Raw genomic sequence first — 19,910 nt, forward strand, 5'->3', positions numbered from 1 at the left:
CAAAGCTCTCCCTGGAACCTTCTGTCCTCCAGGCTGAACGCCCCAGCTCTCTCATTAGCAGTTCTTCAGTTAATTTTACTTTAGTACCACAAATATTATGTCTGATATTAGGAATTATTTGAGTTTGGAGAGAGGTTTGTCCCATCCCCCTTGTGGCAAATAATTCGGCTTCTATTTCCCTAAAATCCCAGCAAGTTCCAACACAAGTAGGAGGATTCATGCTGTGACAAATTATCTGTAAATCTGATTATTGCAGCTAAACAAGAGGCGTTCCTTCAGTTGGTTTCTTGCTGGATTCAACAAGGAAAGAAATTTCTGCAGAATTTTCCCCTGGGTTGGTGATAGTGATTTTCCTTGGGGAGATGTGAAATTCAAGTTGGTTTTAATGAGTTCAGAGCATTTGTAGATCAAAGAATGGCACCTTAAATGACTTTATTGTTGCGCTGAAATGCTTCAGGTGAAGTTAGGTCTTAGTAGACTGAGAGGTAACTGGACCCATTTTTGTCCCAAACTGTTCTCTTGAAGTTTAATCTCAATTTTCTTTCCTCTTGAAGCACAAACTGAATGGAAAGCACGTCCTGGTATGGAATCACCCCAGTTTGTTGGTCAGAATTTCTATCAGTCACAGGCTGGAGTTTTTGGATTTAAAACACCAACTGTCGCTGCAGCATCGCTCGGGTTCAAATCACTTTTCCTTTCCTCCAAATATTTTGGGGCCAAGTCATTTGCCATGAACTCCTTTGCAATGTGTGAGCACTGATTTCCAACCCAGGGCAATTCTGGGGATGTTTTTGGCCGGTCAGGGGTGGCCAGATTTGCTTCCTGGCTTCGTATTTTATGTTAATCAAATGATAAAAAAAAAAGTAAAGCTCTTAATTATGAATTTTTATCAGTCCACAGAGCTATTCCTGTTCATCTGGAAAAGCAGGTGGATTGTTTGGATCCTTCAAATGGTGAAAAAGCAGGATTGGGGGGGCTGTGCTTTCCCAGGTATTTATTCAGATCAGATAAACACGAGCTTTGTAATATTCTTTGGGATTAACGTAATTAATTATCTGATTTAACTCCTTAAGCGTGCTCTGTTATTCCTAAAAATATAAAATATCCTTGAAAGAAGTGTATGGTTTGGGAATAGTGGCTGGAAAGCTGGAAAAGGAGCTGGAGGGTGCTGGTTGGTGGTGGCTGAATGTGAGCCCAGGTGGAGGTTTAGGTTGGATATTGGGAAAATTCCTTCCTGGAAAGGGTTGTCCAGCCCTGGCACAGCTGCCCAGGGCAGGGATGGATCCCCATCCCTGGAGGGATTTCAAATCCCTGTGGATGTGGCACTTGGGGACAGGGGTCAGTGGTGGCCTTGGCAGTGCTGGGGGATGGTTGGACTGGATGATCTCAGAGGGCTTTTCCAACCCCGGTAATTTTGGGATTCTTTGTCGTGGAAGTGGGGATTTGACTTGGCAGCTGAGCTGAGGTTCTGCCCCATTCCTGGAGAAGTTTCTCCTCATTCCCAGCAGGAACCACACAGAGCTTCCCTGCTGTTCCTCTGCCTCATCCTCTGGGACAAAATCAGAGTTTTTTTGAGGATGGAGAAACGAATCTTTTCCCATCATTGAAACTTAATTAAAAATCCCTCCCTGCTAAGGAATTGCTGCCATGTTTTTCCTGGATCCAGGACCAACAAGAGCCATTTCCAACCCGGCTTTGACTGCAACTGGATGAATGAAGTCCTGGGAGCACATTCCATGAGGCTCTGAGCAAACAAAGCATGAACAGTGATGAGCCCAAATTGCCCTGGACACTCCTTGGGCAGCTCCAATGGCATTTCCAGCCTGGGAGAAGGGAATTGGGGAAATTCCCTTTAATTTTAATCCAAGCTGGGCTTTCATTTTAATCTGTGTGTGAGGCCCAGAGCTCAGCTGGGCTTTGCAGGAGGAGAATTCCAACAGGCAGGGAAAACCACCATGGGAAACCATTTCTGGGGCTTGGGGAGAAATAAACTGAATTTTCCTTTTTTTTTTCCTTTCCTCCTTTTTTCCTCTTTTCCCCTTTTTTCCTTTCCCCCCCTTTTTTACTTTATTGTCCTTTTCTCAGTTTTTTTTCCTGTTTCCCCTTCTTTCCTCTTTTTTCCCCTTTTTTCCCTTCATCTCTTTTTCCTCTTTTTTTTACCTTTTTTCCTTTTTTCTTTTTTTTCCCTTTTTCCCTTTTTTCTTTTTTTTCTCTTTTTTCCCCTGTCTCCCCCTTTTTTCCTCTTTTTTCCTTTTTTTCTGTTTTTTTTTCCCTTTTTTCCCTTCTTTCCTCTTTTTTCTCCCTTTTTTCCTTTTTTCCCTTTTTTCCTTCCCCCCCTTTTTATTTCCTTTTTCCTTCTTTTTCTTTCATTTCCTTTTTTCCTTCTTTTTCCTTTTTTTCCTTTTCCCTTTTCCCTTTTTTCTTTTTTTCTTTTTTTCTTTTTTCTTTTTTCTTTTTTCTTTTTTCTTTTTTCTTTTTTCTTTTTTCTTTTTTCTTTTTTCTTTTTTCTTTCTTCTTTCTTCTTTTTTCTTTTTTCTTTTTTTTTATTTTATCTTTCTCTCCCTTTTTTCTTTTTTTTCCCCTTTTTTTTCCCTTTTTTGTGAGGTGTTTTTGTCATTTTTTTCTGGGGTATTTTTGTGTTTTTTGATTGGTTGGTTTAGTTTGTGGTTTTTGTGGTTTTACCTTTTTTGTTTGTTTTGTTTTTGCTTGTTTTTTATTTTATTTTGGGGTTTTTTTGTTGTTGTTGTTTTTTCTGTTTTGTTTTCTTTGTTCCCTGCAATTATATTATCCAAAAACATGACAAACCCTTCTCTGGTAACAGTCTCATTAATTTTTCATAGAATTTCTACAATTCTAAAATTAACAAATACTTGTTTCTTCTTCTTATGGGAGCAAGTTTTGATTTCCACCTTGGTCCTGCTGATCATCCACAGAGAACTGACCCATTGATGAGTCCTTTGTCCTTTTAATTTTCCAGCTCTCCAAAAGGATTTTTAAATTTAAGCTGTTGCTGCACAAAAAAGGGCTTTATTTTGAGATGCCTCTTTTGCATCCTGGCTGTTCACAGAAATAACAACAAGAGTTATTATTTTTATCCTGGCTTTGTATTTTGGGCTGTGATATTTTAGTGAGGACAATCTTTGCCTTAAAGACAAATCCAGAGGAGTTATGTATGCCCAGATTAAACCACTGGCCATGCACTGATTTTTTTTTTAACTGAAAAGTGAAATAACACTCAATGTCTTTTTATAATCAGGAAAGCATTGGGAAGAACATTATAAAGGAAAAAAAATCAACAAGAAACTGTGTTTTCTTGTCTTCTGGAGGCAGGAATATTGAGGTCAGAGCATCTGGTGTGCAGGTTTGGAGTTCACTTTCCAACCCCACAGTGGTTGTGCCCTGCAAGGGAATTTTCAACTTCGGAGTATTTCAATATATTTAATTAAAAAAAACCTCTTTGGGGCAGCTTCTCTACCAAGTTACAATCGATATTTAAAGTGAATATGACCATAAAAAATGTTCCAGAGTGACAGAAATCTAAGCACTGGCTCATTTTGTGTATATTCCTGATTTGTGGGATGTGGCTGTTGCTGGGAGGAGGGATTTGTGCTCGTGTTCACGATGCCAGAAATGCCGTTTATCAATTTAAAAACCCAACAAGTGAGGCTGGAAGTGACTTTAATCTCCCTGAAAAGCTTTTGTTGGTGCAGATTTCCCTTGAATCCCCGAAATAAATGCTGTTGCTTCCCGAAAGAGTTAAATATCCTGTCCTGGGGGGAGATTGATAGTCAGAGGAAATAGGAGGTACCTGGAAAGAACTTCTGCTCCCGAATATTGCCAAGCTGCCTTTCCCTCCGCTTTGTTATCCTTCCCCAGGCTCCCTAATCATTCCCCTTTGCCTCCAACCACCTCCCAGTTTCCTGTTTGCCTCTTCCCCTCTGGTTTTCCTCCCGAATATTCCGGGTTTTTCCCTGCCCCGTGCCGGGGGAGCTCGGGGAAGGATGAATGCCATCGCCGTGTTCACGGTGGCCATTCTCTTCTGTGTCTCCTGCCTCTTTGCAGCTCTGGGTGTAAGTTCCTTAGCCAAGGGAGGTTTTTTGGCTCTCTCTGGAATGTTGCTGGAAGCGTAAATGTTGAATTTTCGGAGCAGTAATTAAAGGTTTTCGCTTTTAATTAAGATTATTCGCGGCTCCGCCTCCTAATTTTTCGAACTGGTGTTTTCTCCGGAGAATTTTCCTTGGAACATTGTTGGGAGAATGTTGCTTGCCCAACTTCGTTTTTGGGATGTATGTTTTCAAAACAATGTGAATTTATAATTTGTTTTCCCTTTTCCCCTCAGAATATTTCAGTTCTTTTTCTAAAACCGTTCCAAAAAAAAAAAAAAAAAAAAAGGTGAATTGACTTAACCAAAGATACATTTTATTGTAAAATTTTATCCTTTTTAATATCTTGAAATAGGAGTTTTCTTTTCAGTGAGTAACAGAGAACATTTGCTTTTCTCTTGCAGATTGCATTCTCACAGCACAGCAACTTTATGGACCTGGTGCAGTTCTTTGTGACATTTTTCAGGTACTTTTCATTTAAGACACTTAAAATGTTTCTTTGGGTTTTGATTTTCAGTGTTCGGTTTGGTTTTTCCCTTAAGCATCCTGCTGCAGCACAGCCTAAAATAAATGGGAATATCTGCTTTATTTGAAGTATTTGATTAGGAAATAGGAGAAGGAAATGAATCTTTGTCCTGGGAGTGCAGGGAAAGGGGATTTTGGGGGCTGGGAGAGGCTTTTGGAAGGGGAGAAGTTGCTTTTCAAATGGTTTGGAAAACGCTGTGTGACTTCTCCCATGGAAGAGCTGACGTGTGATGTGCTGCAGGTATTCACACCTTGTCCCACACCCAGCAGGAATTAAGGATGTGGATTTTGCAGGGAGTTATCCTGGAGTAAATTCCTCCCCTTTCGATACCACCTTTGGATTTCAAACCAAACCTGTAAATATGTCAAGTTAAACACAAACACGTGTTACAGCACAAAAGGAGCCAAAGCCTTCTGTCCTTCAGGCACTGCTTGAAGTTCCTGTCTGGGTGGGAAGTGCCCTGAGGATTCCCTTGGAGCTTGAACCAACAGGAGCCATTTCAATATTTGTTTTCCATCCTCCAAAACCTCCAGCCCTGACAGTGCCTCCCCAAAGCACAGCAGGTCCTCTTTTCAAGGCCTCCAACCCAAGGTGTCAGCTCTATTTTGGGAGCTGTTAATCCTCCAGGAGTGTAAACCAACCCCTGATGGATGAGGAGCCCTTCAGGAGGGATATCCATGGAGTAAACACCACTCCAGGTCTTACAACCTGTTCCTGAGTAGGGATTGTTGTGCCTGGTGTAAAATGAGCAGTGGGAATAATCCCTCACTTCAGATTTCATGCTAAATTTAATTAAAGCAAGGAGCTCCAGATGGGTCCTTCACACAAGAGGTTTATATCATTTTTTTTTTATTTTTTTTTTCATATGGAGCTTCCAGAGAGTGGAATCTGCTTTAGTGCAGTCCCTGGGAACAGCAGGTTGGAGCCACCACCTTCCTGCTGTTTGTAAGCAGTGAGTGGTTACTCCTGGCACACACACTGGGTGTTTGTTTTGCTCAATTCAGCACAGTCATCTTCCCTAAAAAAACTTTGTGGCAGCATAATTAGTTATAAGGAGATCATAATCAATTATAATCAACAATCAGGATTATTGACTATAAGGAAAATAGGGAAGCAGTTGGTTCTTTAGTTCCTTTTTAGTGCCATAAAATCAGTCTGCAATTAAAACTGCCCTTTAGTTCTGTACAGACCCAGATCCAGCTGAGGGTTTGAACTCCTCCACAGGAGTGATTCCTCCAGATCCATTATTGGAAAAGAATCCCAAAGAAGGTGCTCCATCCCTGGAAGTGTTCAAGGCCAGGCTGGAGCAACCTGGGCTAGTGGAAGGTGTTCCATGGCAGGGAGGTTGAACTGGATGGGCTTTAAGGTCCTTCCCAACCCAAACCATTCCAGGATTCCCTGACTTCAGCACTAAAACATCTCCACAGCTCTTAAAGACTCCTACAGTGCCTGCTTCTTTATAAATTTAAGCAGGATCTCAGAGAGGTTTGTTTGGCCTCTCTCATTTTAAGAGCTACACATCCCAAATCACTTCCTCCACGTTTCCTCTAAATATCCAAACCTGACATTAGTGCTCTGGAACAGCCTGACCCTTTTTCTGCAAACACAAATCCTTCAGACAAGCATTGTAATGGCTCTTTTACTTCCCTTTTCCAGAGGGACTGGATTTTGCAGTAAAAATCCAATGCTCCCCTGTTACCTCAAAAGCACCTTTAGGTGCTCTTTGGTTAAAGAACCACAGAATGCCTGGAGTTTGGAGGGATCCACGAGGATCAGCAGGTGCAGCTCCCTGCTCCTCCCAGGAACGTGCATTATCCAGGACTGGGGATCTGAGACCTTCAGCTTTCCCTTTCTTTCAGTGCTGTCCACACCCCCTGGAAAGAGTCTTTCTCTCCAGGCCCAGCTGACATTTGGATTAGATGGATTTTCACTCATCCCACACTTGAATGATGGACTAGAAAAATTTTTCCTTGTGTTTGTCTTGGGACTCACAGAATCATGGAACGGTTTGGGTTGGAAAGGTCCTTAAAGACCATCTCATTCCACCCCCTGCCATGGGCAGAGACACCTTCCACTAGCCCAGGTTGCTCCATCCCTGGAAGTGTTCAAAGCCAGGTTAGAGCAACCTGGAATAGTGGAAGGTGTCCCTGCCCCATGGCAGGGCATGGAACTGGATGGTTTTTAAGGTCCCTTCCAACCTAAATCATTCCATAATTCCAATCCTAGTCTGAAGCAGGGGATAAGGGCTTTATGCATCTCAGTGAGCACATACAGCTGAATATGTATTGATTATACATGTCCAAAAGTTGGGCAGGTTGAAGAGTTTTCCCTCCCTCCATCACTGGATCTCCTTGAGAACGAATGTTACGATATTATTTAACCTCCTAACAAGGCAGAGGATTATGACCGTGTGGATTTGGGAGAAGACAATTTATTGGTGTTTTCCAATTAAGCATTTTATAATGCATTAAACATTCTACATTCTTTAACTGCTCCTGAGCTGCTCTCCCAGTGCTTTATTTTCCAGTCCCTGTAACTCCCTAATTAACCGGTGCTGGAACAGTGGGATTCATCTCGCTGGGTTGGGGGGGAAACTATTGAAACGTTTGTGTTTTTAATGCTCTGGGGCACATTTCATAATTACAGTTGGATCCAAGGCAGAGCATAAATAAGTAATGGCTGAGAGCCCCCTGTGCTGTTAACGAGAGAGACTTGGCTGGGAATTTGCTCGCGAAGCAGAGGCAAGAAAAATGCTTTGTGAGAAGAGTTGGTGACTCCAGCAGCAAACCCAAAACCTGGATGTGTATCAGTTCTGTGTAATGGACACGGAAAGAGATGTTGTTCTGGAAAATGGGTGTTTAGAGGGACTTTCTGTTGGCACATTCGAGGGTGTTGTTTCGTTTTGCTGTTCTCCGGGGAATGCAGGAGTTGCCCAGAGAAGCTGTGGCTGCCCCATCCCTGGGGAGACATGGAGTGGGCTTGGAGCAACCTGGGATAGTGGAAGATGTCCCTGCCCATGGCAGGGGATGGAATGAGATGATCTTGAAGGTTCCTTCCAACCCAAACCATTCTGGGATTCGATGGTTCGTGGAGTGGTTTCTGGTGGCCCCAAGGACATGGAAATGTTGCGGCAAGTCCAGAGGAGGCCACAAAGTTGATAAGGGGGGTGGAGCATCTTCCCTATGGAGGCAGGCTGGGAGAGTTGGGAATGTTAGCCTGGAGAGGAGAGGGTTCTATGGAGACCTCATAGCACCTTCCAGTGTCTGAAGCTGGAGAGGGACTGTTCCTCAGGAACTGTAGTGACAGAAGGGGGAGCAACTTCAGACTGAAAGAGGGGAAATGTAGGTTGGATATATGGAAGGAATTGGTGTCTGTGAGGGTGGGGAGGTCCTGGCCCAGGTTGGGCAGAGAAGCTGTGGCTGCCCCTGGATCCCTGGAAGTGTCCAAGGCCAGGTTGGACGGGGCTTGGAGCAACCTGGGCTAGTGGAAGGTGTCCCTGCCTGTGGCAGGGGGTTGGAACTCAATGGGCTTTATGGTCCTTCCAACCCAAACCATCCTGTGATTCTGTGAATCAGTGAAATCTTTCTGAGCTGGGGATCTTGTGGCACATTTCCATCTTCTCCAGCTGGTTGTGACCCCATCTTGACCCTGCTGTGCTGCTGAGCTGCCTGGAGAACCCCAGAGGGAAACGGGAGGTTGGGATTTTCGGTTTCGTTGCTGACATTTGGGATGATTTAGGTCAAACCAGTCCTTCCAGCAGGCAAGGATTGCCAAACTCCAGCACTGCTGGGTTCATGGAATATCCCAGGCACTGGCTGGGCTGCCTGTGAGGCACACAGTGTGGAAAAGCAGGAACCTGGCCCTGCATTCCAACAGCACCAGGATGCAGGATTTAATTTCCATTTCATTTAGGAGCTGCCTCCTGTGGGCACAGGGTTGTGCCTCATTTAGCTGCTGTTGGACTCTGGGAGCACCTTCTGGAGCTGGAATTCAGGACCAAGCCAGGCTTTGGTTCCCTTTATTTTGTCCCACATTATATTTTAAACTAGGAAAATGTCAGTGGATAAAGGTTGGGCAGGACGGTGCCGTTCTGGGGTCGTTAATATTCCCTTCTAATTGGGGCCGCAGGAGAAATGATGTTCCAGCCATTGGTAACCTTTGCAAAGCTAATGAATTGCAAGCAAACTGGCCTTTGTTTCCTCCTCTCTGCTCCTCATAATTTGCACATTGTGCAGTTGAGTTTCAGCCCAGTTTGAGCTGTTTTGGCAATTCCTAGTCAACGTTTTTATTCCTATTTGTGCCCCCTTGTCTTCCAAAAAATCTGTGTCTGCCCCCACACCCCCCTATAGTTGGTATTTCTCAGCTTTACATACAGAAGATGTGAAAGTATTTATGGTCTTCTAAACACATATTGCTGTTTGGAAGACCATAAATTCCCTCCTTCTTCCCAGAGAAGCTGTGGCTGCCCCTGGATCCCTGGAAGTGTCCAAGGCCAGGTTGGATGGGGCTTGGAGCAACCTGGGCTAGTGGAAGGTGTCCCTGCCCATGGCAGGGGGTGGAATTAGATGGGCTTTAAAGTCCCTTCCAGCCCAAACCATTCCATGATTCCATGATCCAGCAGTGACTCTCTCCTGTCCCATCAGATCCCATCAAACCTCACGTGCCTCTAGGAAAGATCTGAATATCAAATGGTGTAATTTGATGCCAATAAATGGGCTTTTTCCTCAGAAAAACTTCACCAGGAGCAGTATTTCTTCCATACAGGACTCAGGCAGATGATTTTATGTGCTGTATATTGTTTTTCCCAGCTGTAAGTATTTTCCCAGTGTTTTCATTAAGTGGGAATGGCCTGTTGTAATAATTCAGATCTGGAGTTATGCTGCAGACAGTTTATTTGCTCCTGGTGCTTATTAAATAATTTTTTTACTGCAACACAAATGGCATTACTAAATATGTGGCATTACTAAATATGTGCCTAAAATACAGTCTGAGTCCCTTCCTTTTTTTTTTTTTTGAGGGAAAGAAGAGCTTGGGAATATCTTTACATTATTCCTAACAAAATGAAGAACAGTTCAGCATCCACAACTCCCTCCTTTCCATGTTCTCAACACTCTTTCCTTTGTCCTCCACAATCCTAGAACAGAATCATGGAATTGTTAAGGTTGGAAAAGCCCTCTGAGATCGAGTCCAACCATCACTCATTTGGGTGCTGGGTTTTTTTCTCTTTTTATTAACATCATCATTTCCCATTATTATTGTATTTTACCCTGTTTTCAATTATTAAATTTCAATTATTAAACTGTTCTCATCTCAGCCTGCTTTTGATTCTCCTCCCCGTTCCACCGCAGTGGGAGTTGAGCAAGTGGCTGAGCTGGGCTTAATTTCCAGCTGGGCTTAAACCACTTGTGCTCCAGACCCTTCCCCAACTCAGTTGCCCTTCTCTGCCACAACAAAAGTTGGTTGTGACTTCTTGAACCACCTTCTTAATGCCCAGAAGGTCATTAATCCCTCTCTGTGGCCTTCAGGCAGGTGTTTGGCAAAGCCCAACCGTGCAAAACCACGTGCAGTTGTTCCAATTATTCCAAGTTTTAATGCATCAGCTACTTTAAAATGTGTCCTGCAGCTCTCCAGCATATTAAAATTTGCTTGTAAACAGCACTTAAACAGCTTCCAGTTCATCAAAATAATTTGGGCTGTGTTTGTAGCCATCATGGCAGTGCTTTCTGACATTATTATTAAGTGACCTGGATATGTTAAAGCACATTAGCAGGGAGGCTGCTGTACATTTGGGGGTTTAAAGCTGCCATTTTTTACAGGCAGTTCTGATGTTGATAAACATTGCAGGAGAGTTTAATAATTGGGCCTTAATACACCAGATGGATTTTTCTACTCTCCTCGTGGAGAATCCATCACAGCAAAGCACTGATGGAGTTTTCCAGACCCTTAAAAACGAGAGTGTGGACTTGTTTGAGGAACTTTAAGGATACCTGGAGTGGGGAGAAGATCCTCTTTGCTGGGAAAAGGAGATAAAGTCCAGAATAAAACCAGACAGGGGGTTTAAATGCAGATTTTTGTGTCAGGGGTGGGAAAACCCCGTGGTATAACGAGCACTGAAGGCTCAGCAAGGAAAGTTTAATGCATTTGTTGAGGCCAATTGAGGGGAGATTATTTATGATTACATTGCTCATTCGTTGTACTTAAATAATTTAATGAATAATTAAGGATGACTTAATGAAGCCATTTAGCAAATAGGATATTGTCCATAAAATGTAAATGTATCTCTTCCCTGCACTGCAATATTTATGCTGTGTAAGGGATTTTTATAACTGTGTGAGCCAATGGAAGCTCCATTTCATGGATTTGTGGGATAGTTTGGGTTGGAAAAGTCCTTAAAGACCATCTTGCTCCACCCCCTGCCATGGGCAGGGACACCTTCCACTAGCCCAGGTTGCTCCAACCTGGCCTTGGACACTTCCAGGGATCCAGGGGCAGCCACAGCTTCTCTGGGCAACCTGTGCCAGGGCCTTCCCACCCTCCCAGCTAACAATTCCTTCCCAATATCCCATCTAGCCCTGCCCTCTGGCAGTGGGAAACCATTCCCTGTGTCCTGACCCTCCATCCCTTGTCCCCAGTCCCTCTCCAGCTCTCCTGGAACCCCTTTAAGCCCTGGAAGAGGCTCTCAGGTCTCCTTAGAAGCATTTGAGGTGGGGGAGCTGTAGAGGGAAGTCTTGGATGATCAGTGGATTTGGGGGATGAAGGGGGCTCTTGGCAGTCCATTAATTTTGGAGGAGAAAGGAAGAGAAGGAGAGGGCAAAGCAAGTCCTGCAGAGAAAGTTTGTGTCTAAAGCCATTTGGGAATGGGTGGATTTTCATGGCTGGCAGAGGGATCTCTGAGGCTGCTCAGGAGAAGGCAGGGCAGGGGATGGAGGTGGACCAGGCTCTCACTCCAGATCATTTTCCAACACGGCTCTCTCTCTGTGCAGCTGGTTTTTTTCTCTGGTTCCATCTTAAGACAGTTGCTTTCCAAGAGAAAATGTGGGGAAAAAAAGCTTCTTTAAAGCTACTGATGCTCAAATCAGACCTTTTAAACTTATTTCAGGACGGTTTAGGCTGAGTAAACCCAACAGATAGATCTTGTCTTGGCTTTACCCCCGGGGCCCTTCCAGCAGGTGATGGACTGCAGCAGGCACTGCCTTTTATTTCTCCACCAGTGCTTCCAGGGGGTGTTAGTGCAGGGAGGGAAATGGATTTCCTGAGTGGTTTTATGGCTTTTTTTGGGTATTTGCTGCCTCCTTGTGACAGTACAAAGACATGTGGTGCTGTTCCTGTGAAATACAGGGCACTGCGGGGAAGGTTTTAGGAGGAGTTTTTATTGGTCTTTAATTGTTAACCCCTCTCTGTGTTTTCCTCAGAAAGTCTTGGCTGTGGTGCCAGAAGGGAGGCAGGAAAGGGAAACCCCTGGAAGGCTCTGGCAGGCCCAGACTTGGGCGGTGTTGCATTTTGGGAAGGGGATTTCATGGAGGGATAAAGTTCCTCTTAGTTCTCCACTCCGGCTTTTTTCCCCTGAGGGTGTAAATCACGTGGAGACACCGTGTTGGATGTGGCACTTGGGGACATGGGGCAGTGGTGGCCTTGGCAGTGCTGGGGAATGGTTGGACTGGATGAGCTCAGAGGGCTTTTCCAACCTAGAAGATTCCATGGGACTGATGAAAGACCCCCCCCCCCTTTCTCCTCTGCCCTTGGGACTTGCATCTCCTTTCCCCAAATAAGGGTGTATTGAGGGTGCAGACATGGACAAGCCACAGGAGCTGCCAGTGAGCAGCACCAAATTCACAGAATCATGGAATGGTTTGGCTTGGAAGGGACCTTAAAGACCATGTATTCCAACTCCCTGCCCATGGGCAGGGACACCTTCCACTAGCCCAGGTTGCTCCAACCTGGCCTTGGACACTTCCAGGGATCCAGGGGCAGCCACAGCTTCTCTGCCCAACCTGTGCCAGGGCCTCCCCACCCTCCCAGCCAAGAATTCCTTCCCAATATCCCATCTAACCCTGCCCTCTGACAGTGGGAAGCCATTCCCTGTGTCCTGTCCCTCCATCCCTTATCCCAAGTCCCTCTCCAGCTCTCCTGGTGCTCCTGTAGGTTCTCAAAGCTCTCCCTGGAACCTTCTCCCCTCCAGACTGAACGCCCCAGCTCTCCCATTAGAAGTTCTTCAGTTAATTTTACATTAGTACCACAAATATTATGTCTAATATTAGGAATTATTTGAGTTTGGAGAGAGGTTTGTCCCATCCCCCTTGTGGCAAATAATTCGGCTTCTATTTCCCTAAAATCCCAGCAAATTCCAACACAAGTAGGAGGATTCATGCTGTGACAAATGATCTGTAAATCTGATTATTGCAGCTAAACAAGAGGTGTTCCTTCAGTTGGTTTCTTGCTGGATTCAAGAAGGAAAGAAATTTCTGCAGAGTTTGCCCCTGGGTTGGTGATAGTGATTTTCCTTGGGGAGATGTGAAATTCAAGTTGGTTTTAATGAGTTCAGAGCATTTGTAGATCAAAGAATGGCACCTTAAATGACTTTATTGTTGCGCTGAAATGCTTCAGGTGAAGTTAGGTCTTAGTAGACTGAGAGGTAACTGGACCCATTTTTGTCCCAAACTGTTCTCTTGAAGTTTAATCTCAAGTTGAAATGCTTTATCCTGAGGTGAATCTTCTCTCTGGAGTCAGGACGTGAAGGCAGTTGCCTGGCTTGGCTTTGGCACCTGTCCTGGGCACTCCTGCAGATGTTTTGGATGTGTTTATTTGCTGTGGTTCAATTAAATCCAGAGCCAGGAACCCTTTTCCCTCCACTGCCTTGGAAGTTTGTATTTCCACCTTCCATTTGTATAAGAACATTAAATTGTTACTGAAAACGAAGCAGAGCCAAGATCGAGCTCATGTCTGGGCTGGGCTGGGTTTGCAGGGATACAGTTTGCTCTTCAGGGAGCATTTGGGTTTCCTGAAGGAAAAGAGACCTTAAAAGAACTAAAAAAAAACTTCACAAAGCCCTGAAGTGTGGTGGCTAATGGGAATTTAACTCTCTATCCCTGGATGTGTTCAAGGCTGGGTTGGATGGAGTTTGGAGCAACCTGGGCTAGTGGAAGGTGTCCTTGCCCATGGCAGGGGGTGGAATGAGATGGTCTTTAAGGACCTTTCCAACCCAAACCATTCCATGATTTGGTGAATCCCAAGACAAACACACTCCAACATTTTTCCAGTCCATCATTCAAGTGTGGGATGAGTGAAAATCCATCTAATCCAAATGTCAGCTGGGCCTGGAGAGAAATACTCTTTCCAGGGGGTGTGGACAGCACTGAAAGAAAGGGAAAGCTGAAGGTCTCAGATCCCCAGTCCTGGATAATGCACGTTCCTGGGAGGAGCAGGGAGCTGCACCTGCTGATCCTCGTGGATCCCTCCAAACTCCAGGCATTCTGTGGTTCTTTAACCAAAGAGCACCTAAAGGTGCTTTTGAGTTAACAGGGGAACATTGGATTTGTACTGCAAAATCCAGTCCCTCTGGAAAAGGGAAATAAAAGAGTCATTACAATGCTTGTCTGAAGGATTTGTGTTTGCAGAAAAAGGGTCAGGCTGTTCCAGAGCAATAATGTCAGGTCTGGATATTTAGAGGAAACGTGGAGGAAGTGATTTGGGATGAGAGAGGCCAAACAAACCTCTCTGAGATCCTGCTTAAATTTATAAAGAAGCAGGCACTGTAGGAGTCTTTAGGAGCTGTGGAGATGTTTTAGTGCTGAAGTCAGGGAATCCTGGAATGGTTTGGGTTGGGAAGGACCTTAAAGCCCATCCAGTTCAACCTCCCTGCCATGGAACACTTTCCACTAGCCCATATTGATCCAAGCCCTGTCCAACCTGGCCTTGGACACTTCCAGGGATCCAGGGGCAGCCACAGCTTCTCTGCCCAACCTGGGCCAGGGCCATACAAGTGCCAATTTTTTAATATAATACATTATATGGTAGTAAAACAAATTTCTGCCCATATCTAAGCCTGAAAAATAGAAGAAGTTGCCAGCTGGGTGCCCCTTGGGGGTTCAGTGCCTGATCCACAGAGTTTCCATAATATGGAATTATGGACAGTGATCTGTCATCAGGAACAGACTCTTCCTCTTTTCCATCTCAGGGAATGGTCCCTGCTGTCTGACCTGGCTTTTATTGGTAAAAGTCATAGAATCACAGAATCATTAAGGTTGGAAAAGCCCTCTGAGATCATCCAGTCCAACCATCCCCCAGCACTGCCAAGGCCACCACTGACCCCTGTCCCCAAGTGCCACATCCACAGGGATTTGAAATCCCTCCAGGGATGGGGACTCCACCACTGCCCTGAGCAGCTGTGCCAGGGCTGGACAACCCTTTTGGTGAATAAATTTTCCCAGTATCCAACTTAAACCTCCCCTGGCACAGCTGGAGGCTGTTCCCTCTCCTCCTGTCCCTTGTTCCCTGGGAGCAGATCCTGACCCCCCCCAGCTCCTCCCTCCTGTCAGGGAGTTGTGAAGAGTGAGAAGATCTTTGTGGTGCTTTGCAAAGTCCCTCCTCAAGAGAAACCCCTGTTCAAGCATCCAGAGCCTGGATATCAGTGTTAATCCTGCACTATGGAGGAAATAAGTCTGTTCTGGTTAATCTTCCTTTAAATGGAAATTTAAACTGTCTTTAAATACACACTGGAACATGGGAAGGAGGTTTGGAGATGTTTTCTCTTAGGAGAGAGGCTTCCACTGGGATTTGGATTTTAATCTTTGCTTGTGTGCCTTGAAGTTGCTCATTAGGTATTCAGTGTGATAAGATCATAACTGTCAATAAAGTCAGCTTTTATTATTATTATTATTATAACTGCTTTTTTGTCAAATCTGCTGCCTTGCATTTCCCCCAGAAGTCGATAAATCCATTCATCCTTTTTTTTTCCCCTCTTTTGATTGAAGAAAACCAACATAGATTTGGGGGAATCAGGAAATGCCTGTGGTTCTGCACCAGGCTGTTTGAAAGAATTCAACTACTCTGCACTTTATCTTATTTTTGTCATTTGGAAAAGAAATAGTGATCGATTTTTCTCTGCTGCTTTCAAGGCTTTTCTTTTGGGGGTTTATCCTCTCACTTTAAATATCACCAGGGAGAGGCAACAGTGGCTTTTCCAATCTGATTAAATCTCACTGTTGAGATTTCCTGGGGAAAACTGGGGAGTGTCATATAAGGAAGTCAAACAGGGAACTTTGGGATAGGAGTTTTCCCTGGAAATAGCTGTGTCATTCCTCCCTGGATGTCAGGAGTGCTGGATCATCTCCCATCAATACACCCCTAATATTACGTGAACTTTTCATCCCATTTCTTTCTTTCCTGCGGTTTTTCAGCCGCTGTAAAATCCCAGAGGAGACAAATAAAACATCCCTCTCTTTTTCTTTCCTTTTCCAGTTGTTTCCTGTCCTTGCTCCTGGTGGCAGCTGTGGTTTGGAAGATTAAGCAGAGCTGTTGGGCATCACGACGGAGAGAGGTTGGAATTCCAAATGCTGCTCCTTTAATGCCATTGTTATAGTTGTTCTCTCTTACATTTATCCACATGTGCATCCCATTAACCTTCAGCTAAGGCAGAGCTCCACTAATCTATAACTGCTGCTCTTTGGGGGCTTTGGTGTATTTTTGCTTATGGTTTCGGTGACAAATGGGGTTATTTCGGTGTCCTGACACTGCAGTTTCTGTGAAGTTCTGAAAAAAAAATTAGGGGTGAACGTCCTGAATTCCCAGAACTCGTGTTTCTAGACAGCATAAATACAAACCCACATAAATCAGGAGATTCTTGACGTCTGTTTCAAGAGAGGAAACAGAAAATAGGAAGATTTGCTCCAAAATAAAGAGGTCAAATCCCCTTTCTCGAATTAAATCTGATTGAAATATTTCATGGGGTTGGGTTTTTTTCCCCCTGGAACACTGGGAGCATAAGAAAAAGGTGGGAGAAGCCCCCCAGGATTTGGAAAAAGCTGTAGTTTCCTACTTAAAAAGGGCAAATTTTAGAGCCCAGAGCTTTCTCCTCTTCACCTGCCCACGGTGCAGATCAGACTCCTCGTGTTTGCAGCATGTAAAAAAAAATTGTTCTCTGCACCCTCCAAAATCTGGCTGCTCTTTTTTTATCCCCAATTTATTGTTTTCACCCCCTTTTTTCCTTGCTTTTCAGTGGAACCTGAGTCCCTGTTCCACCCAAAGCACTCAGGGTGACCGAATTTGGGTGGCAAATGTGTTGTGACACACAGAGTGTGCCCTTATTTCTCGTTCTTAAGCTGAACTCTCTTAGAGCTGTGTTTGTAGAGAAGCACAAGGCAGAAAGCTCCACATTCCTGGGAGTTTTCTTTTGCTCTTCCAAGTGCTAAAACCACGGAAGGAGAGCCCTGTCTAATGTGCAGATATATCAGAGATTGGGCTGGGCTGCACCTGGAATTATTTTTAGGAGTTTTGTGGGGTGTTAATCTGGTTATTTCTGTGCAAAATGAGAGAAGCCAGACGTGACTCGAGTGAGTCCATGTGCACTTCCTATATATAGTTGTCTATATGAGGCCAGATTCCCTAAGGAATGAGGTGGGATTTTGGGGTGAAATCTGCCCATTCCCATAGTTTTTCCTCCCAACTGTCCTGCTGAGATGAAGCCCTTGCCAGCTGCAGCCACCCAGCCACTGTGCTGTGCTTTATTCCCACGTGGAAGTCGATGGAGAAGGTGTGGGGGATTAATTTTTACAGCTCTGGAATTCTTTGCAAGTGCCTGTTTTCCTGCAGATCTCCCCAGCTCCGTGGCTGGTTGTACTTTCCAAGTGCAGTGGGGTGAATAATGTGAATTTATTCCATCTGAGGGTCTCCTCTCTGGGAATAAAGCAGGATGATGATGTCTGATGACTCTTCTCTCTCTCTTCTGCTTCACGTGGTTTTTGCTCTCACCAGTGAACTCGCTGCATAATAAAATCATTGCTTTTCCAAGAGATAACCCTTAATCTTGGAAATAATGGAAGTCTTTGAGCTTTGCTGTATTCTCTGAAGGGAGATAAATTTTTACTGGGGTGGCTGGTTTTTTTTCCTGCTCACTTTCTTGGCAGGAAACTAAGCTGGAGTCAGCATAACATTCCCTGTGGTTCCTGGGGTTAAATGTTATCTGGGAATGTATGAGGAATATAGACTGAGGAGTAAATAGCAGTTAAAGTATTTGAGCAGTGGCCTGAGTGAGAGATGTCTCTATAAATTAAGTTACTTACAGCCTGATGCATGTTTTAAGGGGGAAAAAAAGGCAACATATTGGCATGTTTAAGTCTAAATTCAATTTCCACGTGTGACTGTTTGACAGGCAGTTCATCAGGGTGGTGTTTTCCAGGCACATTCCTGTGTTTTGCTGTTGTTTATCTTGCTCCTTCTTTTTATCTGCTGCCTCTGTCTTGTAGTTCATAGATCTCTGCTGTTCCTGTCCTCTCCTCTTAGAAATACTTGTAAATCTTGAGGCAAGAGTTTTAAATCTTTGCTGGGCCATAATTAAATATATTAATAAAGGCTGTCTCCAGAACAAAAAGTCCACCCAAAAATTCCTTGACTTTCTGTTGTCATCTAACATTATTTTAGAGCTTGCAGGGTTGGGTTTTATTAACACAGATCTTTAGTAAAGCCAAGCAAAGCTCTCTTGAGTAGTTAATGATTAATTAATGGGATTCCCCATCCCTGGAAGTGTTCAAGGCCAGGTTGGATGGAGCTTGGAGCAACCTGGGCTAGTGGAAATTGTCCCTGCCCATGGCAGGGTTTTGGAATGAGATGGTCTTGGGTGCTCTGGAGCCAGGCTGGGAGAACTGGGGGGGTTCCCCTGGAGAAGAGAAGACTCCGGGGAGAGCTGAGAGCCCCTTACAGGGCCTAAAGGGGCTCCAGAAGAGCTGGAGAGGGATCTGGGATGAGGGATGGAGGGACAGCACACACAGGGAATGGCTTTCTGCTGGCAGAGGGCAGGGTTAGATGGGATATTGGGAAGGAATTTTTGGGTGTGAGGGTGCTGAGGCCCTGTCCCAGGATGGGCAGAGAAGCTGTGACTGCCCCTGGATCCCTGGAAGTGTCCAAGGCCAGGTTGGAGCAATGTGGGCTAGTGGAAGGTGTCCCTGCCCATGGCAGGGGGTGGAATGGGATGGTCTTTAAGGTCCCCTCCAACCCAAACCATTCCATGATTCTGTGAAAAGCTGCAGCCCTGGAGGAAGGTCTTTCTGTGCTTTGAGCTGTATTTTTAACAGCAGTCATGTTACAATCTCCTGTCTCCCATGGGCTGTGCTGTCATAACTCTGTGCTTGTTGTCTAATCTTAACCCAGAACTGAGTAAAATATGATGCAATCTGCAGGTAATTCCCAACTATCCATCAGCTTTGCTTCCAAAGGGAGCACTGCAAGTGCCCGACTCCTTATCACGAGAAGCTGATTGCTGAGGCTTGTTCTGAGATACGAATAGGGCAGAAAAGGGACTGTGCTGACAGGTTTAGGAGTGAAAATTATTCAGGCAGGATTGCTTGGCTCTGCAGAGGGACCTGGACAAGCTGGAGAGTTGGGCTGATTCCAACGGGATGAGGTTCAACCAGGCCAAGGGCTGGGTCCTGCCCTTTGGCCACAACAACCCCCGGCAGCTCCAGGCTGGGCCAGAGGGGCTGGAGAGCAGCCAGGCAGGAAGGGAGCTGGGAGTGGGGATGGACAGGGAGCTGAACAGGAGCCAGAGTGTGCCCAGGGGGACAAGAGGGCCAATGGATCCTGGCCTGGCTCAGGAACAGGGGGGCCAACAGGACCAGGGAAGTGATTCTGCCCCTGGACTCAGCACTGGTGAGGCCACCCCTGGAGTGCTGTGTCCAGTTCTGGGCCCTCAGCTCAGGAAGGACATGGAGGGGCTGGAGCAGGTCCAGAGGAGAGCAACGAGGCTGGGGAAGGGACTGGAGCACAAGTGCTGTGAGGAGAGGCTGAGGGAGCTGGGGCTGTTCAGCCTGGAGAAGAGGAGGCTCAGGGGAGACCTCCTCACTCTCTGCAACTCCCTGCCAGGAGGGGGGAGCCAGGGGGGGTTGGGCTCTTTTCCCAGGCAACCATCAGCAAGACAAGAGGGCTGGGTCTTGAGCTGTGCCAGGGGAGGTTTAGGTTGGAGATTAGAAAGAATTTCTTTGCAGAGAGGGTGCTCAGCCATTGGAATGGGCTGCCCAGGGAAGTGGGGGATTCTCCGTCCCTGGAGGTGTTTAAGGTGAGACTGGATGTGG

General features: G+C 45.3%; 1 protein-coding gene across 2 annotated transcripts in view; it reads left to right on the forward strand.

The window, feature by feature from the left end:
* Positions 1 to 19,910, forward strand: part of ATRN (attractin) — a 165,046-nt gene that overhangs the window by 111,472 nt on the left and 33,664 nt on the right. For both annotated transcript variants that reach the window (XR_007906419.1, XM_051798158.1), the window contains exons 25-26: positions 4,508 to 4,569; positions 16,087 to 16,165. Coding sequence is in view for 1 of the 2 variants with exons in the window: in XM_051798158.1 (XP_051654118.1) it covers positions 4,508 to 4,569; positions 16,087 to 16,165 (141 nt within the window). In the remaining variant the exon portion in view is untranslated. The remainder of the gene's footprint in view (positions 1 to 4,507; positions 4,570 to 16,086; positions 16,166 to 19,910) is intronic.

Source organism: Manacus candei, unplaced genomic scaffold, assembly GCF_025592945.1.
Source record: "Manacus candei isolate 608988 ecotype Guabito, Panama unplaced genomic scaffold, ASM2559294v1 h1tg000048l, whole genome shotgun sequence".
Lineage (NCBI taxonomy): Eukaryota > Metazoa > Chordata > Aves > Passeriformes > Pipridae > Manacus > Manacus candei.